The sequence below is a fragment of the Haplochromis burtoni genome, unplaced genomic scaffold (genome assembly GCF_018398535.1).
Source record: "Haplochromis burtoni strain Fernald_Lab_line unplaced genomic scaffold, NCSU_Asbu1 Contig_176, whole genome shotgun sequence".
Classification (NCBI taxonomy): Eukaryota; Metazoa; Chordata; class Actinopteri; order Cichliformes; family Cichlidae; genus Haplochromis; species Haplochromis burtoni.
The window spans coordinates 642,498-665,728 of NW_024582537.1; the positions used below are offsets into that span (position 1 = coordinate 642,498).

Genomic DNA, 23,231 nt, shown 5'->3' on the forward strand with positions numbered 1-23,231 from the left:
AGCAGTGAAAAACGCTGCTTCGGCACAAAGCAGCACCACGACTGGCTACCTACCATCACACGACGGCTGCTGGCAAACCGAGCTCGAGCTGACTCACGATTACTCTGAACCCGGCCACTGTGCTTCATCGTATCTGTTTACATTGCTGTCCAACTGTTGTCAGAGACAGCTCAGGCATGACTCAGGACTCGAAGCTGTGATAATAAGTTCTCTTTACAGTGTCAGCATCTTCGTAAATTTGTATTTTTTTTTTTAAACAAAATTGTATTGATACTAACACTGCAAACAAACAATATAATTTAATTGACACAAGCATATAAAAGAAACATTCAAACTACAAGTGTATGCACATGCTGTAAACTCAGCCTCCTGCAAAAACACAGACCTTAATGTTTGTTTAAGTACTAGGAACATAAGCCGTACTTTCATTTTGGACACATACGCTGCAGTGAAATGGGATCCGTCACAGAGTGGCCTTTGTGCGGTGGGAGACTCCTGCTTTGAGCCAGCGAAGTGGGGAGATACATGTTCACGCTGGGCTTTTCAATGACTCGCTGCTCAGCAAGGCCTCTTTGATGCCCAGAGTCTATTTGAATAGCATCTGCACATAGATTTGCATCCAATTTGTGTGCTGTGAGATCATCAGAAGTGCTGCGTCTTCTTATCAGCTTGCGTCATACTCAGACATTTGTCTGGATATAAACCTGCTTGTTCTTAGTCTCATCAAATATGTAAAATTCAGGAAGTAGATAGAAGCTATTTGCTGTTTTATGGATGTCTTCAAAGTTTGCACTTTGTACATTTGAGGAAGAAGAAATAAAACTACATATTGTAAGATGTTTTTAGTTATTTATTTCTAGTGCATTCAAAAGCTGCAAAAGGGTTAGATGGTGATGCATCTTTCAGGAGAAGTGGTGCTCAAAGTGCGAAAATTTCGAACAAAATTGCTGAGTACAGCTTCAAGTCAAGTCAGTTTTATATAGCGTATTTTAGCCAACCCGAAGTGCTTAACAGGCTCTCTTCCACAGCAAGTCTTTATCCTGTCTTCCTTCTCTCACCCCAACCAGTCGCAGCAGATGGCCGCCCCTCCCTGAGCCTGGTTCTGCCGGAGGTTTCTTCCTGTTAAAAGGGAGTTTTTCCTCCCCACTGTCGACATATGATTGTTGGGTTTTTCTCTGTATGTATTGTAGGGTCTACCTAAATATAATATAAAGCGTCTTGGGGCGTTTGACTGTTGTTGTGATTTTGTGCTATATAAATAAAACTGAATTGAACAGATACCTTCATTCGCAATCCAGGTCTCCAAGAACCCACAACACCGAACATGCACACACAGACAATATAGTAAAGATAATAACTTGAAAATTAGTCAGAATGTCAGAATAAAAATGTTAAATTCCAACTGTGGTAAATAAAAGAGGAATAGATCATATTTACAGTGACCAAACCGTGAGGGACCTCAGAGGTGACTTAAAGCAACTGAGACTAGGTACAGCTGATTTCAACAATTGTTGAAGAGGTTTTTTTTTTTTATGAGGGAAGGCCGCCCAGATGCAATGACATCAAAGGCCTGATTGTCTTTAGTGAGGAGATGGCACAGAGAGAAACTGTTGGATTATTTAGAAACCATTTTCTTTCTGTCATAATACATCTGGCTAAAGATTAGCTTAACTGAGGTTGAATGCCATTTGATTTACCTCCCAACACGCCGTCACGGATAGATGCTTCCTTCTGTGCAGTGATGTGGTTGACAGTTGTAATTAGGGATGTCGCCAGAGCCTCTACTTATGGTAACTTTCCATACCAAAATTTTGAAAGTGTTGTGGGACTTCTTTCAGTGCTATAGGTAGCGAGTAGGGTTGTCAGAGAAATTGATACTTGGACACTAATTGATAGTAAAGATTAAATTGGAGTTGCAGCAGGTTTGACAGCATTGTTGCAGACTGGCAGCACAAACATGAACATGAGCACCAAAAACTCTGTGAAGTACCTTAAAGTTGACCTCACGCTTTTTATGGAGAATTTTGAGACCTCACTAATTCTCTCGTTTCAACAAGTGTTGTCAGTCCTTTGTGTCTGTGATGTTACAAGATGGTGCTACATTAATAGGATAACACAGTTATTTGTGTCTAAGAAGTGTTATGTTTCTCTTAAAGTCCCAGTTTGAAGCAGAGAAAAGTTTGCCAACAGCTACACAGCAACAGTGTCAACCTACCTTAACAAATATTTCATCAGCAATGACAATATGGTGCCAGAAGCACAGAAAATAAACAGAACTGCTGCTGCAAGAGCCACTGTAGTTCCAATCATTGCTAACCAAAATCTGCCTTAATTTCCTCAGTTTCTGCCCACGGTATTGAAAGCAGTGTCTATTCCTGGGTGTCGTATGGAGTTTGAAGTTCGAGCATCATGACAAATCCTGGTGTAATTTGGTAGAAATAAGAGTTTTGGAAAGAACTGAGCTGATTTCTATGGAAGTTGAAAGAAAATCTTTTTTTTTTTTTTTTTTTTGTCATTCGTAAGTCAAAATTTCAGGTTATTATCTCAGATGGTTGAGTTAGTAAGTCAAAATGTGGCTTCGATAGGGGGAAAAACATTTCAGTGGCTAAAAAGCTTTCGTAGATTTCTGGAATGTGACCTTGCTGGTAAGTTTTTGGTGCTTTGGATACTACAGAGGGAGTGCCACTGAGTTCCATTATATATGAAAAATGAGCCGATATCTCAAATACTGGGTAACTCCCACCAAAAAACAATCGAGATGCCTTAATGGAAAAACATGTTCCTTTAATTTTGGAGGCACGGTGGTGGAATGGTTGGCACCGTCACCTCACATCAACAAAGTCCTGAGTTCGAACCTAACCAGCTGGTTGAGGCCTTCCTGTGTGTTGCTCTAACCAGGTACTCTGGTTATCCCCCCACCGTTCAACGGCATGCATGGGGTTTGGTTAGTTGGTCATTCTAAACTGGCTGTAGGTGTGAATGTGAGCGTGCATGGTGGTTTGTGTCTCTTGATAAACTGGCGATGTCACCATGGTATATCTCGCCTTTTGCGCTGTGAAAGCTGAGATGGGTTTCAGCTCAACCATGACCCTGAACCGGATAAGCAGAAGAAAATGGATGGATGTTCCTTTGAATTCATTTTGTGAGGATATACTTTTAACTGACTAAATGTTCTGGTGAAAATCTTTGAATCTACAAGGTAAGTGTATCTGTTGCATAAACTGTCTGCATCTAAAACATATTTTTATTAAATAACATCACTGTTGCATCCTTTAGAAATCTAAATCTGATGGGAAATTGATGCAGCATCTGTGTTATTATGACCTGAGTGAGATTACATGAACTTCAGGAGTCCAACAGATCATCTCTAAAAAGTTGCTGACATCCAGGGAGGAAGCCACGCATTGAACACAGATGCTTTTGTGGTCATAAACTTGTGTTGCGTGGGGAGAGTGTGTGTGTGGACTCTGTTTTTTAAGAGCCTCTGAGCAGCCGAGCTGTTTGTTTGCGGGTCTCCAGGCTTTTATGGTTGTCATAGCAACCGCCCAGTGTCGGGCACTCTGCAACATTTTCACAGACGAGCCGGTCTTTGTTAAATGAACACGCCGGAGGAAAGAGCTATCGCCACGCTTTGACTTTCTATTGTGACACACACACACACATGAATATGCAGCAGGGCAGCTCTGGGCCACAAGAGAGTAAATATCAGTCGACCAGTCACAATGGCTGCTATTCTTTGTCAGTTGGCGCTTTTTGGCTCGTCCACAGCTCGGTCAGCACGCGCGGGAACAGTGAGGAGCGTGTACATGCATGTGTGCAAAGTGCCTCTGCCTGCACAGCATACAGTATCTCTCTGCACCAGCTGCACGCTGGCTATATGTGTTCCTGTGTCGCATGCTGGGTTTTTTTGCACTCTCTTTCTGAGGCACACTTGCCTCCTTGCATGTGTGCATGCTGAAGCAGCAGCCAAGGCAATAGTTAAATGTAATGGGATGACTTTGCTGAGTCGGCAGTTTGTAGTAACAGCCTGTTTGAGTGCCTGGTTGGATGGATGCTGCACCTGAGAGACTAGACTTTCACACGCCATCGCACGGCTGGACTGAAATGAGCTGTATTAATCTACAGTACGTGTTTTTGCAGATACTTCAGTGTCATGCATTATATTTGACATTTTTTAGATCTTTAGTCTGTAGTTTTATGCACATATCGTGCACATATTTCGTGGTATCTCGTGCACATATTTGAGTACCGCCTAACTGGACTGCAAAGCTTAGCAGATTGAGTACAGAAACGCTGGCAGCAATTCTGAGATCATTTTCAAGCAAAACTTCATTATGATGCTTTTTGTCAGGGAAATATTTTCCAGTTTTTAGTTGGAGATTTTAGGACACCGTCCATAGACAATAACCGCTCTTTTCAGCTGTTAATCAACATTTTATAGGCATAACAACTGGGCAGTTAATTGAAGGTGAGGGAGTTTCAGTTTTATTTGAATATTTGTCCAGAAGTTTTGTGATATTCGCTTAATTTTCAGTCTGGCTTTGTTGTGTTTGTCATCCAGAAACTGTAGAGAGCTGTAATACAGGAAGTAACTGAGAGAACAAGAAAGTGAGAGTGAGTGGTTTAGTCATGCAGCTCTTAGGGGGACATACTAGGGAAACAACAGTGCTGGGATTATACCAGAGATTATACTATCACGATATTACAAGCACTATATGATATTATTGTGATTTTTAGCATTTTGTGGGATGCTGAGTGTTGCACTAACATGTTGAGATGTAGATTGAGATTATGTCCTCAAAGTTAATCTTTGTTGATATACGATAAGATAAAGTTATCTCACTTCAGTTATTTTTCTTTTTTTACTGTCAAATGAGATTATTAAGCACATCAACCGTAAAATCTGCCGTAAAATGGAAGTCTGCTATCAGTCTGTGATTAATTGGGGCCAAGTTGGCAATTACATGCAATTGATTTCTAATGATACAGCAATTAACTCATAAACCATCAAGAATCACGTATCTGTTGCGGTCTACATAGACACAAATTCAGAGTTAACTGTTAAAATTGTTCTCTGCAACCTTCCTGTTCTATAGAAAAATAAACAGAATACAACTAGCTGGCAGTCATTCAGACTGATTGCAACATGCTGCCATGTCTGCATCTATAAATTAGACAGCAAGACCTTTTGCAGACCTTCAGCAATCTCTCTAAGAGTGGTTGCAGGCTGCCCAAGTCAGACTGTAACTGTTTGCAGAAAGGTTGCATCCTATCAACCTGTGCATTTGCCTTATGGTGAAATGTGGTCTTGAGTGTGCAAAAAAAAAAAAAAAAAGTTAAAATCACCAGAAAGTCACTATCTTTATTTATTTATTTGTTCATAGATGTAAGGAGGTTGCTCTATTATTATTATTATTATTATTTTGTGTGTGTGTGTGACTGAGCCATTAGCTTGCTGTGAACAAGGAGGTAGCTTTGTCATGTTCAGCATTAGATGTTTTTTGCTCGGCTAATGTTATCTTAGGATGGTAGTGCAAGAGCTGAGCCCTCTTCTTCACAGCATTCCCAGATTATTATTATTTTTTATTCAATAAAATATTGGTGTCCTGTATCAATACAATATTGCCATGCAAATTATTGCGATAGCATGCTGTATTGATATTTCCTCCCACTCCGCTAGATTATACTGGTAAGTTTTGGTTCAGCCAACTGGACCAGTGCTCATATGTGCCCTGCAGCCTCAGCCTTGGCCTGGTTCACAGTTTTCACTGCCAGAGAAGTGAGTGCTTAAATATCCGTGTGGGTAGTCAGGCTGCATCCTCTAGTGCGCTTTGAAGGAAGGAGACAGAGGGGGATGAATGATGACCTTTGACCCTCTCAGAACACTCCCTTTGCTCGTTGGCACGCCTGCCCTTCCTCTGTTAGGGAGAGAGAGCACTGTGACTACTAACAGAGAGAGAGAGAGAGAGAGCAAAGCAGATGCCTTCCCTTCATCTCTCCTCCAGGTTCAGGAGTCAGAAAGGTCATATTGTTCATGTGCATGACTCACTCTGAGCAGGATGGATGGAGCAGCGGCTTTTATCACACACCCATGCAGGGATGTTAGGAGCCTCTGTTTGGGTGTGTTTGTTTACCTGTCTGACTGACTGGTAGCATCAATGTTCCTAAGTACACGTGTGACATAAATAGATAGTAACAGCTTCATGTTACTGTTGGGAGTTCTGGTCACTGTATTCATTGCTTTTGGTGGATTGTAGTACAACAAACTGCATTAGGGCAGAAGAGATAACAGCTCAGTGATCAGATGTTGACAGACAGTAAGACTAGACTCTGGGACAGACTTTAAAAAACAAAAACATGTTCCCAGATCCAGGAGTTGAGCCCAGAAAGTGACAACACTGAACTCATTTCTGCTATGAAAGATGTTGTAGGAGCTCGGTTTGGCTTACACAGTGAGTTCAGTCAATCAGCTACTTCCTGACAAATGACTGAAACCCTTGCTTCATTCTTTAAAATGCATGCTTTGGTGAGACTTTAATTTTAGTGCGTGGTTTCCTCAGTTTACTCTGTGTTCCCTAAAAGGTCAGCAATGTCAAGACTGATTGCAAATCCATTGAATCATTCTAAAAGACTGCTAGAATTTTATAAATAGCTTTTTTAGTTGGTAAAATGATTAATGAAATGATGAAGCATTTTATATCCCAAAGGTCAGCTTGACTGTGACATCACACTGTTTTTGGTCATTGCGCAATGCTATAACTCAGGAACTGAAGGGTGGAGGGGTTGCAGCTATGTTTTATATTTGGTGCTCACCTATTGAATTCCTTTTTAAATTATTACTCTGAATTTAGAAAATATACATCCATGTAGGGCTGTTCGATATAACGATATATATCGGATGACGATATAAAAACGTCTATCGTTTCATTTTACGCTATTGTTTGTTTCGTGGTGTCGCAAAATAAACGTTTACGGCAATATTTTTTCACCGTTTTGATGGTCACTGTAGTGGCTATATTCATTTCTTAAAGTTCTCTCTTTCTCTTATATTTAATATAACCACACTATGGACGGACAAGCGCCTGTTTTTATGGGTTGTCGTTAGCAACAACGACGGTAAAACCATCACGTATCCGCTTGTTTATGTTCCACATAAACCTTTCACAATAAAGCTCAAGATCCTGTTGAGATTTTTCAAAATAAACAATCACGTGAAAGAGTATGCAGAGTATTTACGGATGAGAAGCAACAAAGAGCCGTCAGGTGCTAAAAAATAAACCTTTGACTCAAACGTTAGAACAGGCTTTTCCCCGCAGCACGCTGTGTAATAAATACAAAGAAAACGGCGGCCGTTACAACTTATGTCTAAAAATGTATAGTTTCATGCATCTGTTAAAACACTCGACTTCAGGTACACGACGCCCAGCTGGAAACACTTCACGCAAGTCGAGCTGCCTGAGATTCACAGAATTTACAGAAAATGTTACATTTTTGTGATTTATATCGTTATCAGGACGATAGATGTCTTATATCGGGATATGAGATTTTGGTCATATCGCACAGCCCTACATCCATGTAAACCTCATACAACTGCAACTTGGCTGGTGGTGAATGCCTACAATCTCCAACCATCCAACAGTTTTCATCTGCTTTTCCGAAGTAGGATTGCAATGGCAGTTGTCGAAGCCCCAGCAACATTTTCCAGATCCTTCTGGGGAGTCCTGAGACACTCCTAGGCCAGGCAAGATCTAAAATCTCTCCAGTGAGTTATGGGTCTACCTGGGGTCCCCCCCCCCACCAGCTGGGCATGGTTTGAAAGGCTTAGAGATAGTAACTCTTGCTGGCTGTTCTTCATCGTCTCTGTGAACATATAACATAGTTATTCCTCTCTGTACCATCAGTTTCTTTTTTGTCTCCCCCTCAACTTCTGAGATGGGTTTTAAGCCTTCTTGCATGCCAGATGCATGGAGCCACAGCGCAGCAGTCTGCAGAGCATCCAGACAGCAGTTTGGCTCGTCCTGCAAGGCTCTTTTTCCCGCTATGCCTCCAAACTGAAGACGGCAGTAACACGAATCTTATCCGATCTGCTCTGCCAGACCTTTATTCTCAGTTCTGGGTTTTGGATGGAAGGATGTAACAAATAAATGAAGCCAATATCAGATTATGGCATTGTCAGAAATGCACAGGGAAGCATCAGCTGTGGTTTAACTTTAGCTTGGTTTTCATTCGCGTTTTGTGGCTTTTTGGCCACATAGAGGCTTCTCTTGGATGTGCTTTGGGCTCAGTTTATACCACAAGGCCCTGTGTTTTTGTCTCCTTGGACCTCAGTTTCCTCAACGGCATTGTCAGAGTTCACCAAATTTTAATTAAGCGTGAATTATTTGTACTGATATGCTTTGCATGTCTGAATCTACACATTTCTGTAATTTATTGGAAATAAAATTACAAACACGGCTACGATTAAGCTTTTTTCCTGTTTCCCATGAACGGGAAAATGAGGAACAACTCAGCCTTTTATCATTTACTGCTCACGTATTCTTGAGCAAGGCACTCCTCTCCTGCACAGCTGTTCCTCCGGGGTGCCATTTTAAATCAGAATGTGCTCTCTGTGAGCATGTCTGGTTAAATGCAATGTCCTAATCCATCACACATCAGGAAATCATCTGGGGGTCTGAGGAGGAGGAAAGTGCTGTATGACTGTTAGCAGCTCAGTTTTCCTGGAACAAAAAACTCTCTCCATCAGCACTTTCCTGCCCCACGAGCCAGGGTGAAGTGAAGGTAGGAGAAATACTTAGGATAGAGATGACAGTTTTTACCTGCCTAGGATCTACAGAGGCCCATTTCCATGTCAGCTCATCCAGACAGTATTTATTCTCATTACTGCAGGAGCTGCAAGCAGCAGTACAATTTTTCATGTTGTGGATTTGATTATAAAACAGAAAAACTACTTCTTTTTTAACCATCTTTGTTAAACATTTTGGAGGAGATGCTGGAAAGATATTTTCCTAGACTCTATTTTTTTCATTGCAGTTTATCTGCCTGTTTCTGGGGTTTCGTGGGGACACGAGAGGCCCTGAGCTGGAGGCTGAGGCTTGAGAAACCGGTCGCAGTGTTGAAAACCGCCTTCCTGTGTCAAAGGCTCTGCCAGCACAGTCTGCCTTTCCTCTTTCGCCTAAACTCACCCTGCCTGTGTGTTTGGATATGGCAGGGGCTCGCACTCATGAGCTGGCTTGTTTCACTAAAAGGATTGTACTAATATGTAACTGGCAGAGAGGCAGGAAATCTTTTTTCTAAGTGAGGGTGATTAATGAAGTGGGAGAGAGTGGGCAAAAAGGGGGAGGATGGGAGTAGAGGAAGAGGAGTGAGGGGAGGTGGTGGGTTTTTAAAGAAGAGGGAAATATGTGAGAGTTTTATACAGTGAGAAATGATTGTAGTTACTAATCATAGTGCATTAACCATAGTCACTGCTTCAAAACCTGATTAATTCTTTAGTGCTTTTTTAAATAAAAACATCAGTGGCTTACTCACAGTCACCTTTTAATTGAGTAATGTCATATGTCAGGATGAGTCTGCTAAAACAAGTTAATCTGTGTCATCTATAATCAAGCTTCAGTCGAGCTGACCTTCATTAGATATTTAAAATTCCCAAATCAAGTCAAATTATATTGGTAGATTTTTTTCTTGTAAGTCTGTTAGGGATTTTTCTCCCATTTTGCAATATATGATAAGTATTATCATTTATTCCTGGTAGTTTGACAGGTTGAGGTTTACATATAAGTGAACCTATTAAATCCTTACAGCTACACAAAACAGCTTTGTAAAAAGCACTTTAAAGAATGGCAGTATGGTTGAAACAAAAGAAAAGCTCTTAAGTTTACAGAATTCTTTTATTTATTTGCTTATTTATTTATATAATACATTTTTCTTTTTGCCCCACTCCCTGCAGTTAAACTTGGTCAGTTTTATTCTTTTATTTATTCATCTGTATGTATTAACATTGCCCCAGATGTTCCCAGAAATGTCCAAACCCACAGAAATATGCATGTTTATTGACTTTAATAGTCCATTTTATTTTGGTTGCAGTGAGCTGTTTCATATCCTCTTTATGCATAACAGCCACCAAGCAAATGCAAACGGTAACAAAACAAAGTTTTACCAGTATATTAGCAGAATAACTTTAGCAAGAGTATCTGTGGGTAAGCAGTTGGCTTTGACAATCACAAATAAAAATTTCATGCAGTACATGTCTGTGAACTTCTATGTAACAGGTCTAGAGACTGGTTAGCAACCATCTGGCAAATGGTCACAAGGGAAAAGACTTGAGCTTAAGGAAGTACAACTCAAACCAGATATTAAGAATGTCTGCCTTCAAAGTAAAAGTTGCACCTTTTTAAATGTGTTGGTTACATTTAATTTAAAGGTGAATTTTCTCTGTTTCTGCTTCGTTAGCATCTGCCAAACCGACATCTGCCATGCAAACTACATGCAACCTGCAAGCCATCACAAGAAAGTTTTCAGTATAGCACTCTTTGCAACCAATTTCATAGTAGTAACTACTAGCAACCACCTTTCCCTAGTGACCAGGAGTTACCACGAGGTTACCGACTGGCCTTTAGGGCTGCATGAATAGTAATTACAGCTACTGCATACAGATTTTTCCCTTGCAACCAGTGGTTGCTAGATGGTTGCTCACTGATCTCTAGCTGTATTTTACTAAACCCTGAGTCAGATTTCTTTCATTGGTGCTGGTGGTTAACAAAATACCCAGTGACATAAATTATTATAGAGTGTTTATAACCACTGAGTACAGGTTATCCAGGTTGAGTATCCTGTGGTATTCAAGGGTCCTGAACTGTGGATTCGGTGGTTGCCATGGGACAAACATTGCATGCAATGATGCTCACTGGCAGACTTCCCCGAAGTTGATGTGGAGCAGATTTCTCCCACTCTTGACCCCTGTTGTTTTTACAGCCTGCCTCAGTTCTGGGAGGCTGAGACCAGACAGAGAAAGAGAGAGAGCAGAGAATGGGGGAGGCCTCCAATTTTTACGACCCTCCAGTTCCTCCCACAGACACATTCAGCCCTTCAGTCATGCTTTCACTTTGCTCTGTTACACGTTATGATGCTGAAGCTGAAACAGACTGCGTTAAACGGCAGTAATGAGAACGATTTTGCACTGGCAGGACTCTGGAGCAGACATGTCAACAGCTTACAGAGATTCACAGCACATACTGTACTGACACAAACTGTACAAGGACCAAACAGTTGCACATGGAGTGCAGAGGAATAGTACGAGACACGCCACACCGTGGATTCATATAATGAGCAGTTTTTAATTGCTTTAGGTGCTTCACAGCTGCATGAGTTTTTGGTCAGTTTGCTGTATTGATGTGGGCAACTCTGTCCTTTTGTTGCAGATCCAAAAACAATGACACAGTTTTTTTTTGTTTTCTTTTTAAATCAGTCCCTGCTTTTCAACAATCACACAGAGAGAAGTTGACGGTAGTAGAGACACAGAGTCTCAGTGAGCTACAGAGTTGAGATGATGGGTAAACATGGGCTTTCTTTAATATTGTTTTTTTTAAATAAAAGTAAGTCTTGAAGTTTTAAGTATATTATACTGATGTCACATCATATTGTGCCTGATGATACTGTGTAAGGTTTTTTTTTGACGATGCTACTCAACCTGCGTCCTCCTCAGGCTATAAATATATATGTGCTAAGCACAGGGAAAGCCCTTCAGCCTCACTCTTAGCTAACTCTCAGAGGTTTTTCTCTCTTAGCTCTTTAGGGAGTCCACCACGGCTATTAATTAAGTTGGGTTGGCAATCTTCTGCAAAGACGAGCTTGAGTCATATGGAAACTCATTGCACAGTTGTCACTTTCAATCCCAAGGAGGAGCAATGGGGAAAACGTGACCTTTCCACTCTGTAGCAGTCGGTGCTGGACAAGCAACTATAACCAAGAATCCTTCAAAGTGGATCTTAAATCTGGTCTTCCAGGATAAAGTGTTTTATTCCAGGAAAATAAATTATCATCCTAACAATTTATTGATGGAAAATTTGAAACAGATCAGATAGTATATCTTCATTTTTAACATTACAATAGAAAGACTTTTAGGTTGAGGACTGAACTGTGCTGGGTAATGTCGCTGGCAAGTCCCACAGATGCGGTGACCTCAAGTGGATCTTGGGTCAACAAAATGTGCACATTTCTTTTATTAATTTTCTTTTTTGTAAGATTAGACTGACTAGAGCTTTTCAGGTCAAAGCCGTGCTTGGCTGTCTGCTCGTGCAGTAATCTGTCTCTCTGTGATCAGTGGAGCAGCAACTCTGAGCCCTGCCCTGCCAAGAGCCTCAGAACACCTGAAGGTGTCTGGGAGTGTAGTCCACAACGCAGCCAGAGGGGGGTCATGTGAGGGTGCAGGTGGCTGCCAGCCTGGACTGTGTGCTGTTGCCAAACTCCACAGTGACCCAGAGACTTAGAGAAACTGCAGGAGGGCCGGCTAATTCCTGTCAGGAGGAGGCCTGTCGTCCAACCCGAAGCAGCCAAACTTGCCCTCCTTCCAAGACATTTAACAAGCTAACATTCCTTCTGGGAACTTTTAGTCGTTTTCACAACTGTGCTCTTTGCAGCTTCACTCTGAGTGTTTTCAACACTCTGGTCTTCATAAACCTGCACTAATCACGAGTTTTAGGTAAAAACTCATTTTATTCTGCTCAGAGCATACAAAACACTCCACTTTGTACTTCACACCATTTCCTGTCTTTTTTGCTCTCCTTTAACATGAAGCTTTTTGCAGGTGGTTAGCAAAATTTCCTGATATAATTTAGATCGTCTTTCTGTTATTTTGAAGGTGTTTCACAAAGAGGAGGGAACAAAAGAGCTGGCACTTGTCAAGAATGACATCTTAGACAAAAAAGAGACAGAACATCGTAAGAATCTGAAACTGCAGAGCCAGCAAACACTCTTATCTTAATACTTTGATTAAATTGCACAGTATTCACACAAGCTGCTGACAGCACAGCTCTGCCTCGACTGTTTAAAACATTTGGAAAGCCCCTAAAGGGACTATTGATTAGAATTATTTCAAATATCTTAGTGCCTGTTGGAGCTTGACTTAAATCATGAGTAGTATTGCTGGAAAGTAGTATCTTCTGGGTTCAGGGCGTGTGCCTGCTGTTTGCACATAAATCTTCAGTGCTGGTCTTTTTCCGTCAGTCCTGCCCTTAGGGATGAAACACCATATAATCTGTCTGTTTCCCTTCACATCTTCTACAGTATCTACAGAGTTTCCTCCAGTTTTTTTTCTTACTCCACCACACGCCATCAACCTCGCACACATCTTAAACCCAGCTCTTCCACACTGTAGTTTATTGATAGCCGTGTAAACCTCACGCGACTCCATTTTTAAGCGTGATCTCATCGCGGAAGTTCCACAAGTGCTTCGAACCAGATCGCCAATGACTTTTAAGTGGCTTTTGTTCCCCAGCAGTGGAAAGCAAGCCAGTGAAAGACAGTGTTGGCTTTCATAAACGCCTGGCTCTGCTCCTGCAGGTCCTCCTTCAGCTCTCTGGAGGAAACACAGTGTCTGATCTGCGCACAGTGGATGCAATTAACCCGGGAACTCATAAAAAGGCGTTTTGCAACAGGGTGCATAACGGGCCCAGTCCTCATGCCAGCTCCTGTTGGGCGGTTGAGGTCCTGCTCCAGATGGTTTCCATTAGCATGTTTGCATGCCAGCAATGCCAGACAATCCAAGGCTTGCTACACCTACTGTATGTATACAATGGTCCAGTGTGTGTGTTGAGTGAAGAAAATCCAGAAGTCAAGTTTGTCGGCACCACAGGAAAAGGTGAAAGTGTGGGAGCAGGGATTGCATCTGTCCATCAACAGATTTCCATTGATATGTAACTTTTAAAGGTCCCAATGTTGTGGTTTATTAGTCCTTGTAGGAGAACTCCCTTATCCCTCATAAACTGTAAACGGAGCTGGCAGTGTTTCAGTATTTTGTTCACAGATATCCTAACCAGACATGATTTCCTGGCAGCTTTTCCCTGTGGATAGCAATATTGGGCTAGACTGAAAAATGTCAGCATCTACTTCAAATTCTCAGAAAATGCACAAATTTTGTACAAACATTCGTAGTTCCCAAAAGATGAACCATGTTGATTCTCTTATTTTTTACCAAATTTGTGCCCTAAAGCTAACAGCATTCCTGTGAGCTGTTCTTTGTTTTACAGCTGATAATTCTGGTGCGCTCCTGTACCCACATTGGTGTTATTTAATATGTCAGAGAAAGATTTAGTCCCATTATTTATGCCAAGTGCAATGAGCCAAAAATGCAGGATTTATGGCATTCACCATCCACTGTGCCCGTTACTCTTACAGCAAAAAGGTTACAGTTCAAGACACAACAACAGTGTGTAATTTGAAAGGGCAGATGAGGTCTGAAAGGAGGAGGAAGTGGTGTGTGATCTGGAAGGCTGAGAAAATGATGTTATAACCACCTAAGGGAAAAAAAACACTTAATTAAATAAATCTGCTAATCCAAATAATCTCCTGCTGATGATATTGTCACCGTTGCTTGCTTGATTTTTTTGAACTAGTGCCAATATCATCAGATTGTAAAACTGAATAAGCTTGCAATACAATACAATGCAAACAAAGAAACTCTAGTTGCTTGATAAGTAAACTTGCCCCTTTAAGAACCTGGTTGGCTCATGTTTGGTGTATATTTTGCAGCACATTAAATACACACATGTGACGGTGTTTTTATCTGATTTCTTTCCCCATCATATAGACGTTTACAGCTTGGTGTAACTCTCACCTGAGGAAAGCAGGCACGCAGATTGAGAACATCGAAGAGGACTTCCGGGATGGACTGAAACTCATGCTGCTGCTGGAGGTCATCTCAGGTGAGGGAAAAAAGCTCCTTGCTTAACAAGATTACCTGAATGAAAACAGCACTTGTTAATTTTTAGCTACCAGAATTCCCCTTACAGGACTAGTCCAACAGTATGCTTGTATAAAATGTATTTCTGACAGCTAAATCATAGTGTAGATAACACTCTCGTGTTTGTTTGAACTAAAGAAACACAATTTTAACAGCTTTATCTTCTATAATGTGTCTGGTTATGAGAGGAATTTAAATTAAGGCCTTCATATTTGATTATGCAGATGGAAACCTGAGCTGTAGGTCAATTTGAAGGTGGAGTTCAGAATGAAGTATTAAAATAACATTACATTGTTTTTGTAAGATGTCATGTATTTTTGCTAATCAAAAAACATTTTTCTGTAATTGAAAATGTGTTTCTTGTCCAGGCGAACGCTTGGCCAAACCAGAGAGAGGCAAAATGAGAGTCCACAAGATTTCCAATGTTAACAAAGCCCTCGACTTTATCGCCAGCAAAGGAGTGAAGCTGGTTTCTATTGGAGCTGAAGGTGAGTGATGTCACATCAAAGCAAAGGTCAGACAGTTTCCACAAAACCCAGAATGACCTTCTCTGTAGTTAGTTTGCATTTGTCACCTGTTGATTTTAATTAGGTCATCAGCCAAATCAATAGCTACTGTTCTGTTGTAAATAGTTATGTATAATGTGGCCTCCGGCCCTCCCTCTCGCTTTCTCACCCGTTACCATGGCAGTGGCACAGGCTGCTGTGCGGTTTAATGAGATCCTTATTGCCGAGTGCTCGGGCAGAGCTTGTGCTTTGCAGTGCATTTTCTGAGAGTAGATCTTAGGATCAGCAATCCCCTCTGGGGCTGAGGCTGCTCATTGTTCAGCACAAATAACTTGGGGATGTCCATCCTCTTCCCATCTGAGAGTAAACAAATCTTTAGCAGAGTAAACACTCGACTTTCACTTTCTGTCTCTCTCACTCTCTCTGACTGTCTGCCCAGTCTTGGCCACATGCATAGTTTGCATACATGTGTTGCAACAAACAGGAAGTCTGTCAATGGCTGTAGATAATCTGAAAAAATCATATACTGTCAGATATTTTTTGGCTTACTGTTTAGTTTAGAGTGAAAGTAAACAGATATTTTGCAGAGCTCCTCAAAACGCTGAAAGATGGCTTTAAAAACTACCCAGAATTACTAAAGATGGTGTGCTGATTTTGCTGTTAACAGTTTAACATTTATGTTTCTGAACACATACTGCAATCCCTATGAAATCTGCTTACAAATGAAGTTTTCGGTTCTTGAGTTGGAAACAGGTATTTCTATATATCGTCCAAGGGTGGGGGGAAATACAGACCTCAAGGGTTGGTTTTAGATCTCACCCTGGGTCAACACACCTGAATCAAATGATTAGATCATTACCAGGCCTCTGGAGAACTTCAAGACATGTTGAGGAGGTAATTTAGCTATTTAAATCAGCTGTGATGGATCAAGGACACATCCAAAACCTGCAGGACACCGGCCATTAAGGCCTGGAGTCCCCTACCCCTGATATAGTCAGTGGCTATAAATGTGTATCCCCCAGCCTTTTGGCAAGTGGTTGCTGGGTAAGATCAGCTTCACCCAAAAATCTCCTTTTTTCCTGGAAACGTGAAAAAATGGGACAGAGAAAAGGAAATTGGAAAATTCAACTTCAGAGTAAAAGTTTTGCCTTACTGTTGCAATCAACAGGTTTCAAAAGGGGAAACTTTTACTTTGAAGGTGTATGTTCTCTGTTTCTGCGGTAAACTACTGGTGACGACCTGCTAGCAACAAAGAAATCCCAAGGAGGAGTGCAGCACCATATATCTCTTTGGGTCCTGTAGCAACCTCCAGCAGCCACTCACCTATCAGTGGGATTTTTTTCTGGTTGCCATATGGTTGCTGACTGGTCTTTAGGGCTGTGTGACTGAGGCCTAATGCAGTCAACTCAGCCACACAGCTCTGCCTATGATAACAGAAGTCCCACAAACCTGCATGTGCAAAGTGAGGTTAATCTTAAAGTGAGACAAGTGAAAATTTCTTCATCAAGGAACAATTGAAGGTAAATACAGGAATAAGGAATAATTTTAACTGTAAAAAGCACTCTAGCAGAGTCTGTTCTACTGAAAATAAACAAAACTAAAGCCTTAGAATTTAAGGTTAATAGATTCTCCTTCAATTTATAACTGTATTGACTAAAGATGTATTATATGTTTTAATGTTTTTGTGAAGTGTCCCTTTAATGAATATGATCCCTTGGACGGTGGCTAAGACGGGCATTACTGTCCCTCCCCAATGCCTCCCTTCCTTAATAAGGTTAACCTCTGACCAGTCTTAACGCCTGCTGTTCAGAATCTCTAGTCTTTCCATCATAAGCCGGTCTCTGTCAGCGTCGTGCACAAATCTTGCAAAGAACTCCTTAGCTTGAGAAGGTTTTAATGACAAAAGCTGAGCTGCAACGCAAAATCTGACAAAGTCACAATTGTGCTTCATCTGCGTAAACATGGATTGAATGAAAAATTGATTTAACATATTTTTAATTCACAAGCTGTGTAAATGTCAACTTTTTAAGTGGCTTATAGTATTATTTTATTTTAAAATATAGCAGCTGAATAAGATTTTAGGTGATTTTTGCAATTAGGGGGAATAATTAGTTACTCTGGTCCACCCCACATGAGCTCAAACTTGCGCCGATGAGGTAGATGAGTTTGACAGACCTGATCTGCAATGTCTAAAATATAAAAAAAAAACAGGTTGTGCCATTTTTCCTTAGCTTGAGAGATATCAGTTATGTGTTCAATGAGACCAGCAGTAGGAAAGTCAAAAATATTTGATTACAAACAAAGAACACCAGCGAATAATCACAACTGAGACAGGGCAGGTGCATTTTAAATTTAAATTAATTGAAATAACTTGAAATTAACTAGAGATTTTTTTTCTGCCCAGAGTAATAGTATAAAAACTCCTAAGCCAGACCAACATTCCAGACAGATTATCCGCCTGGAATCCCCTCCTGGTCCTGCCGCTCTGCTAGCTGTGTTGGTGGGAAGTGACTAGTCGAAGGCTCAGGTCTTTGCGACTCCTCAGGGGGTTTGTTGTGGGTGAGGGATAAAAGACGGGGGGATGCAGTTTCAAATGGAATTAGAAGGATTTTTGTTCTTCCCCTGGTGGATCAGTCATGTTCATTAGAGCTAATCTCAACATGTATCTGCATGTGTCAGCCTGAAGCACCGAGCTTGACTTTTTTCTGCCTCCTAATTCAATCGCGGGCGTCTTTCGCACCGCGTTACACGCAGAGACATCTGACTAGCATCTCGCACTCTGAGTTTGTCACAGTCGAGCGGCCGTGCTCCAAGCCTTATTGGATTAGAGGCAGAAACAAATAATTATTGAAGGCGGGCAAACAGGGTGACCTGTTGGAGGGGATTTTCATTATCGACAACACAGAGAGGGCTGGACACAGGCAGTTCGTTCACAGCCTTCAGCTGCAGGCGCACAGCTGATTGACAGCTTAACAGGTCTTGGCTCAAATCACTGAATCATCACATGTTTCATTCATAAAGGCTTTGCTGCACACATAAGGGAAATCATTAAAGTGGAGTTGAGTGTTTAGTTGACCTCTTGGTTATCTTGTTGTCTAATCTAAGCATCGAGATTAAAAGATTTCGAACACTGATATCTCAGCAAGCAGCTGTTTTACTAAATAGGGATCAAAATATAGTGGAGTTCTTAGCAGCAAATGAGATCAGCCTCCCTGCGCGTGTGCTGTAACCTGAGCGTCTCCACTCTCTGTTTTGGTAGCTGGTTTGTGTGCAAGTGCATGTTAGGTTATGTGAGTCTGTTAAACTGCTGGCCTCACAAGCATTCACTCAGTAGTTTAAGTATAAGAAACTACTCAAAGTTGGGATGTTGGTGCCTTAGGATGACATCCAATTGTTGTGCTGTATTATTAGCATCTTTAAAATATGATAATTTTAATGGAAATGTTTTCCAAACACCCAAAATACATATAAGTTTTGTTGCAATAACATTTACAGTAAATGCCTGTATCTATACAACACAGAATAGCAATATAGTCTTTTAAAAGCTATTATAAGTAATCTTAACATCTAATATTACTGTACAAGTCTCACAGAGCAATATGTTGGGGTTTTTTTGTTTGTTTGTTTTTAAACGTGTCTGCGTTCCTGAGAGTTTCTTCTTTTATTTATTTTTTCCCCCTGTTGAAGGAGTTTTATTGAGTGTTTTTAATCCACATCAAGGGACTAAGAATAGGTGCAGTCTGTAAAGCCTGATGTGGCAAAGTTTCAAAGTTTATGGCAATCCATTAAATAGATGAAACCAAAGGGCTTTGCCTTCTCCTTAGAGCCATGGACAAAATTGTCAGCTTTTAAACCTAAAAATGTAGTTTTTCTTTGCTTGAAAACCACCAAACAAGCCAGATGTGAGAAAAATATATTATACTATAAGTGCCTGCTGAATGCATCAGTCCTGAAATGTTACTGGTTTTCCCTCTTACAGAGATCGTAGATGGCAACGCCAAGATGACCCTGGGAATGATCTGGACCATTATCCTCCGCTTTGCCATTCAAGACATTTCTGTGGAAGGTAGCATTGTGTGTGTGTGTGTGGTTGTGTTTGTGGGAACATTTCCACACGCGTCTTATTCATTTGGTTTATTGAAAAGAAGCCTAGCTCACTGTCTTCATTTGCAATTGAAAACACTTTTCATTGACACAGTGTCTCAGTGTTAAGACCTTTGCACTGAGCTTAAAAAAGCTTCTTTTTTTTTTCTTTTTTTTTCAAGGTGGAAACGTTTGCGATGCGGTCCTGTCCATGGTTAACGTATATAATGCATTTACAGGATAATCCAATTTAAACGCCAGACATTTGTAAAGTTTGCTTTGTTTTTCCACACTGTGTTTATTAGTGAACTTTGCTTTACTGGTTTGCTAAAAGAGGATGTTTGACACCATTTGGTATTGACTGGAAATAGGAAAGCATGAAACCTCCAAGCAGTCACACATGCTTTCCATTCTCTTCACCTCCACTTAATCCAGCACTAAACAGGGATTAGTGGAGAGTCGGTCAAAGTAAAAGCCCGAGAGTTCCTCCAACTTCACAATGATCCCTTCTCTCCAACCACAGAGACATCTGCCAAAGAGGGCCTCCTGCTGTGGTGCCAGAGGAAGACTGCGCCATACAAGAATGTTAACATCCAAAACTTTCACATCAGGTACGAGGCTGGAGAGGAGCACAAATTAAGCCACACAGATGGTTGTTTTACTCACATGCTAAGCTGCAGTTGCAGTTAATCACATGAGATTGTGGAACCATAAACATAAGTATCGGAGGCTCAAAATTTGATGTCAAACAGGGAAAATTAGACTAAAGAATGTGTACGAGCAGGGGTGCCTTCACCTCAGCTAAAAACAGTTTTAGCTTAACCTCAGTGGAAAAATTTACCTTTTGTGCATTTTTGCTTTTGGCTCTTCGTTGTTCTAATGCTCATTTATAAGCAAACCTTAAAATAAGATGAGGGGAAAAAGGAAAACAGCCCAGTTTGTTGCTTAGTGTTGGAAATATTTCTGACAATCAGGAGATACAGTAAGCTGATATTACCTGAGCAAAAGTTCAGAGCTGGATTACAGGAGGATGGTTAAATATCGTCCCGTCCACTCTGGCTTATGTTACCTTTGTCTTTGTCGTTCGTCTTTGTTTTGGAAACTCTGGGAAAAACAAATCTTTGCAAACGCACAAATCTCATCATGGGCGGACGATGAAACGCTTAAGCACCTGAGGCATGTTGTTGCTCGACTGGCAGGTGCACACACACATAAACAGAAGTGTATTTGTGTCACCTTGTGATCTAGATCTCTTCTAACACTATGAACTATGAATAACCTTAATGCAACACAGATTCTTAGGTTGCGTCCCAGCTGTGAGACAACCTGTTAGAGATTTTTTTTTTAAAAAAAATCTCTGACAGGATGCTTCATCATGTGTTTAAATTCTGTATTTGGGTTTAGTCTTTGTTCGTGTTCGAGGACTTGCACTTTCAGGTATCCTGTTGCAACCATTTGTTGCCACCTATGCCAAAAAAATTAAAGCATAAGCCTCTTTCAGTGAAGTGTTTTTAAATTTTGGAAGTCCCCTTACTGACACATGATACTTTCCTACTGGTAAGCTTTTTATGCATGAATCCTTCTCCAAATATCGGCAAAGGGCACTGCTTCAGTTAAAATGTGGTTTTCAGCTTGGCTGTTTCAGTGAGGTCTTTATGTGGAGTTAATTTTTTAAAACACCCGAATTACACAAACACATAATTTCATAAATAGCTCAGACTCGATGCAGATGAGAGCTGTTGCCTCAGACAGCGTTGATAGGTAACAGATCAGACTTGAAATAGCAGAGTGCACACCCTTAACCAGGAACAGACAGTAGACATCCTCGTAAAGTATACTGTGAAACGCAGGAAGTGGAAGTAATTATCCATAGACATGTTGCATGCAAATAATTAATCAAATTACAGCGACTAGCTGTAAGTTCTGAATGTGAAAATACAAGTGAGGATGCTACCCAGGCATCCCTATTTCAGGCCTGGCTGGGCCTAGATCCATGACACAGAATGCCTCCATGTATGTTGAATTATTGAAAGAAGACCTCTGTGATCCTCAGATGTGGATGAAAGCTGAGATGAGAAGGTGGAGATGAGGTCATTTCAGGAGAATGGGATTGCCAGAGCAGAGTCCCGATCTTTGATGTGGTCTCACTGTGAGAGATGATAGCAGGGCTTTTGAGATGGAAGAGGAGGGAAGAGTACAGACTTTGCTTTTTCTCTCTGAACGCTCACATACTGCTGCTTCAGGTATAAGAAGCAATGAGCACCCTTGTAAAAACTCCTGTTGTGCGTTGCAGGCACTTTTTTATGGCGAATAATACATTAAGCATCCCATCTCACTAATTTGTTGTTTGGAGCCAGAAAGCACTAATAAACCTTCTCCAGCTTCCCCAGATTGATGATATTGTGAGGCTCCATCTCATCGTGCTGCATTTAGACCGACTGGTTTCAGCACCAAGGGCACCAATCAATGAGCCACAGAAGGCCAAGCTAGAAATATATTTCAGAGAAACAAAATCACGATCAAAATCAGATTTAGCTGCTATGCCTTGTATGGATTTTACAACCTGGGATCCAAAAATAATAGGATGCAATGACTTGGAAATAATTTCAAATCTAATATCTAATCTTAAAATCGCAAAATATCCACATGGTCGGCTTTTCTCCACATATTGGAGATACGAAAGGCTGGAAAGTAGTGAAATATAAATAAGAGCAAAACAATTGACAATAGCTCAGTAATATGATACGGAATGATTTCTCAGATTACATCACAGTGCATGATAGTTTTAAATGATTGAGAATTATTTGTATACAAAGGCCTTCTTTGTGCTTAGGCTTACTTAGGTTGAAGGCAATGACAGTTTCCTTTATAAAGCACATTTTATTACACACAATCCTGATGTGCTGAACACAGAGGATTAAAGTCCTGTTTAGGTTAACGGTGCCTTAAAGCAGTGAAAACGGCAAAATATAATAAAACAAAAGAAAACCAAATAAAACAACACAAAAAACACCTGTGGAGTGTAAGCATGTGTGATCAAAGTTTGAAATTCCTTTTGAAAATCATAGACACCCCATGTTCTGGGTGAAAGAGGATCTGGCCATCTGGTGTCTTATCAACACATGGTTACATTACCAGCATCTGGATGATATGGGAGTATATTAGTGCATATAACATGTTGATCATCAAACGGCCAAATGTTAGCATTATTGCCAGTCTCATCAAAAGGGAAAGCATAGGCAGAGAATATCTGCATGAAGATTGTTGTGCTGCATCGTTTAAATATGACAAAATGCAGTAAATGCTGAAGATGAATTATAAATAACTTTATATGAGTCACTAAAACCTGGCATTCTATTGTATTTGTGCAGAAGAGAGCCAGTTGGTTTCTGCATACAATAAAAAGCGAACCACGTAACATCTGTTAGTGAGTCGCAGTGAGATCGCTTGCCAAGACAATTGCTCTGGAAAATGAAAGAAAACCAGTACCAAGATATCATGTCTGTTCAGTGTACAAAAGTGTCTGAGCAGGAATATCTTTTTCTTTGAATGTGTTCCAGGCTCTGGCGCTCAAATTCCAACAGATATCCGAGTTTTAAACAGTTTCTCTTTTGAAAAGCACCAAAAGCCCCACCTTGGGTCCCGAACACACGTTGAACATCTGTCTCGTCTTAGTATGTCTTATT

The 23,231-nt window shown here is 40.8% G+C and overlaps 1 protein-coding gene across 5 annotated transcripts in view; it reads left to right on the top strand.

The window, feature by feature from the left end:
• Positions 1-23,231, top strand: part of actn1 (actinin, alpha 1) — a 57,261-nt gene that overhangs the window by 11,875 nt on the left and 22,155 nt on the right. For all 5 annotated transcript variants that reach the window (XM_042225611.1, XM_042225614.1, XM_042225610.1 and 2 more), the window contains exons 2-5: positions 14,804-14,918; positions 15,325-15,444; positions 19,442-19,528; positions 20,069-20,156. In XM_042225611.1, coding sequence (XP_042081545.1) covers positions 14,804-14,918; positions 15,325-15,444; positions 19,442-19,528; positions 20,069-20,156 — 410 coding nt within the window. The remainder of the gene's footprint in view (positions 1-14,803; positions 14,919-15,324; positions 15,445-19,441; positions 19,529-20,068; positions 20,157-23,231) is intronic.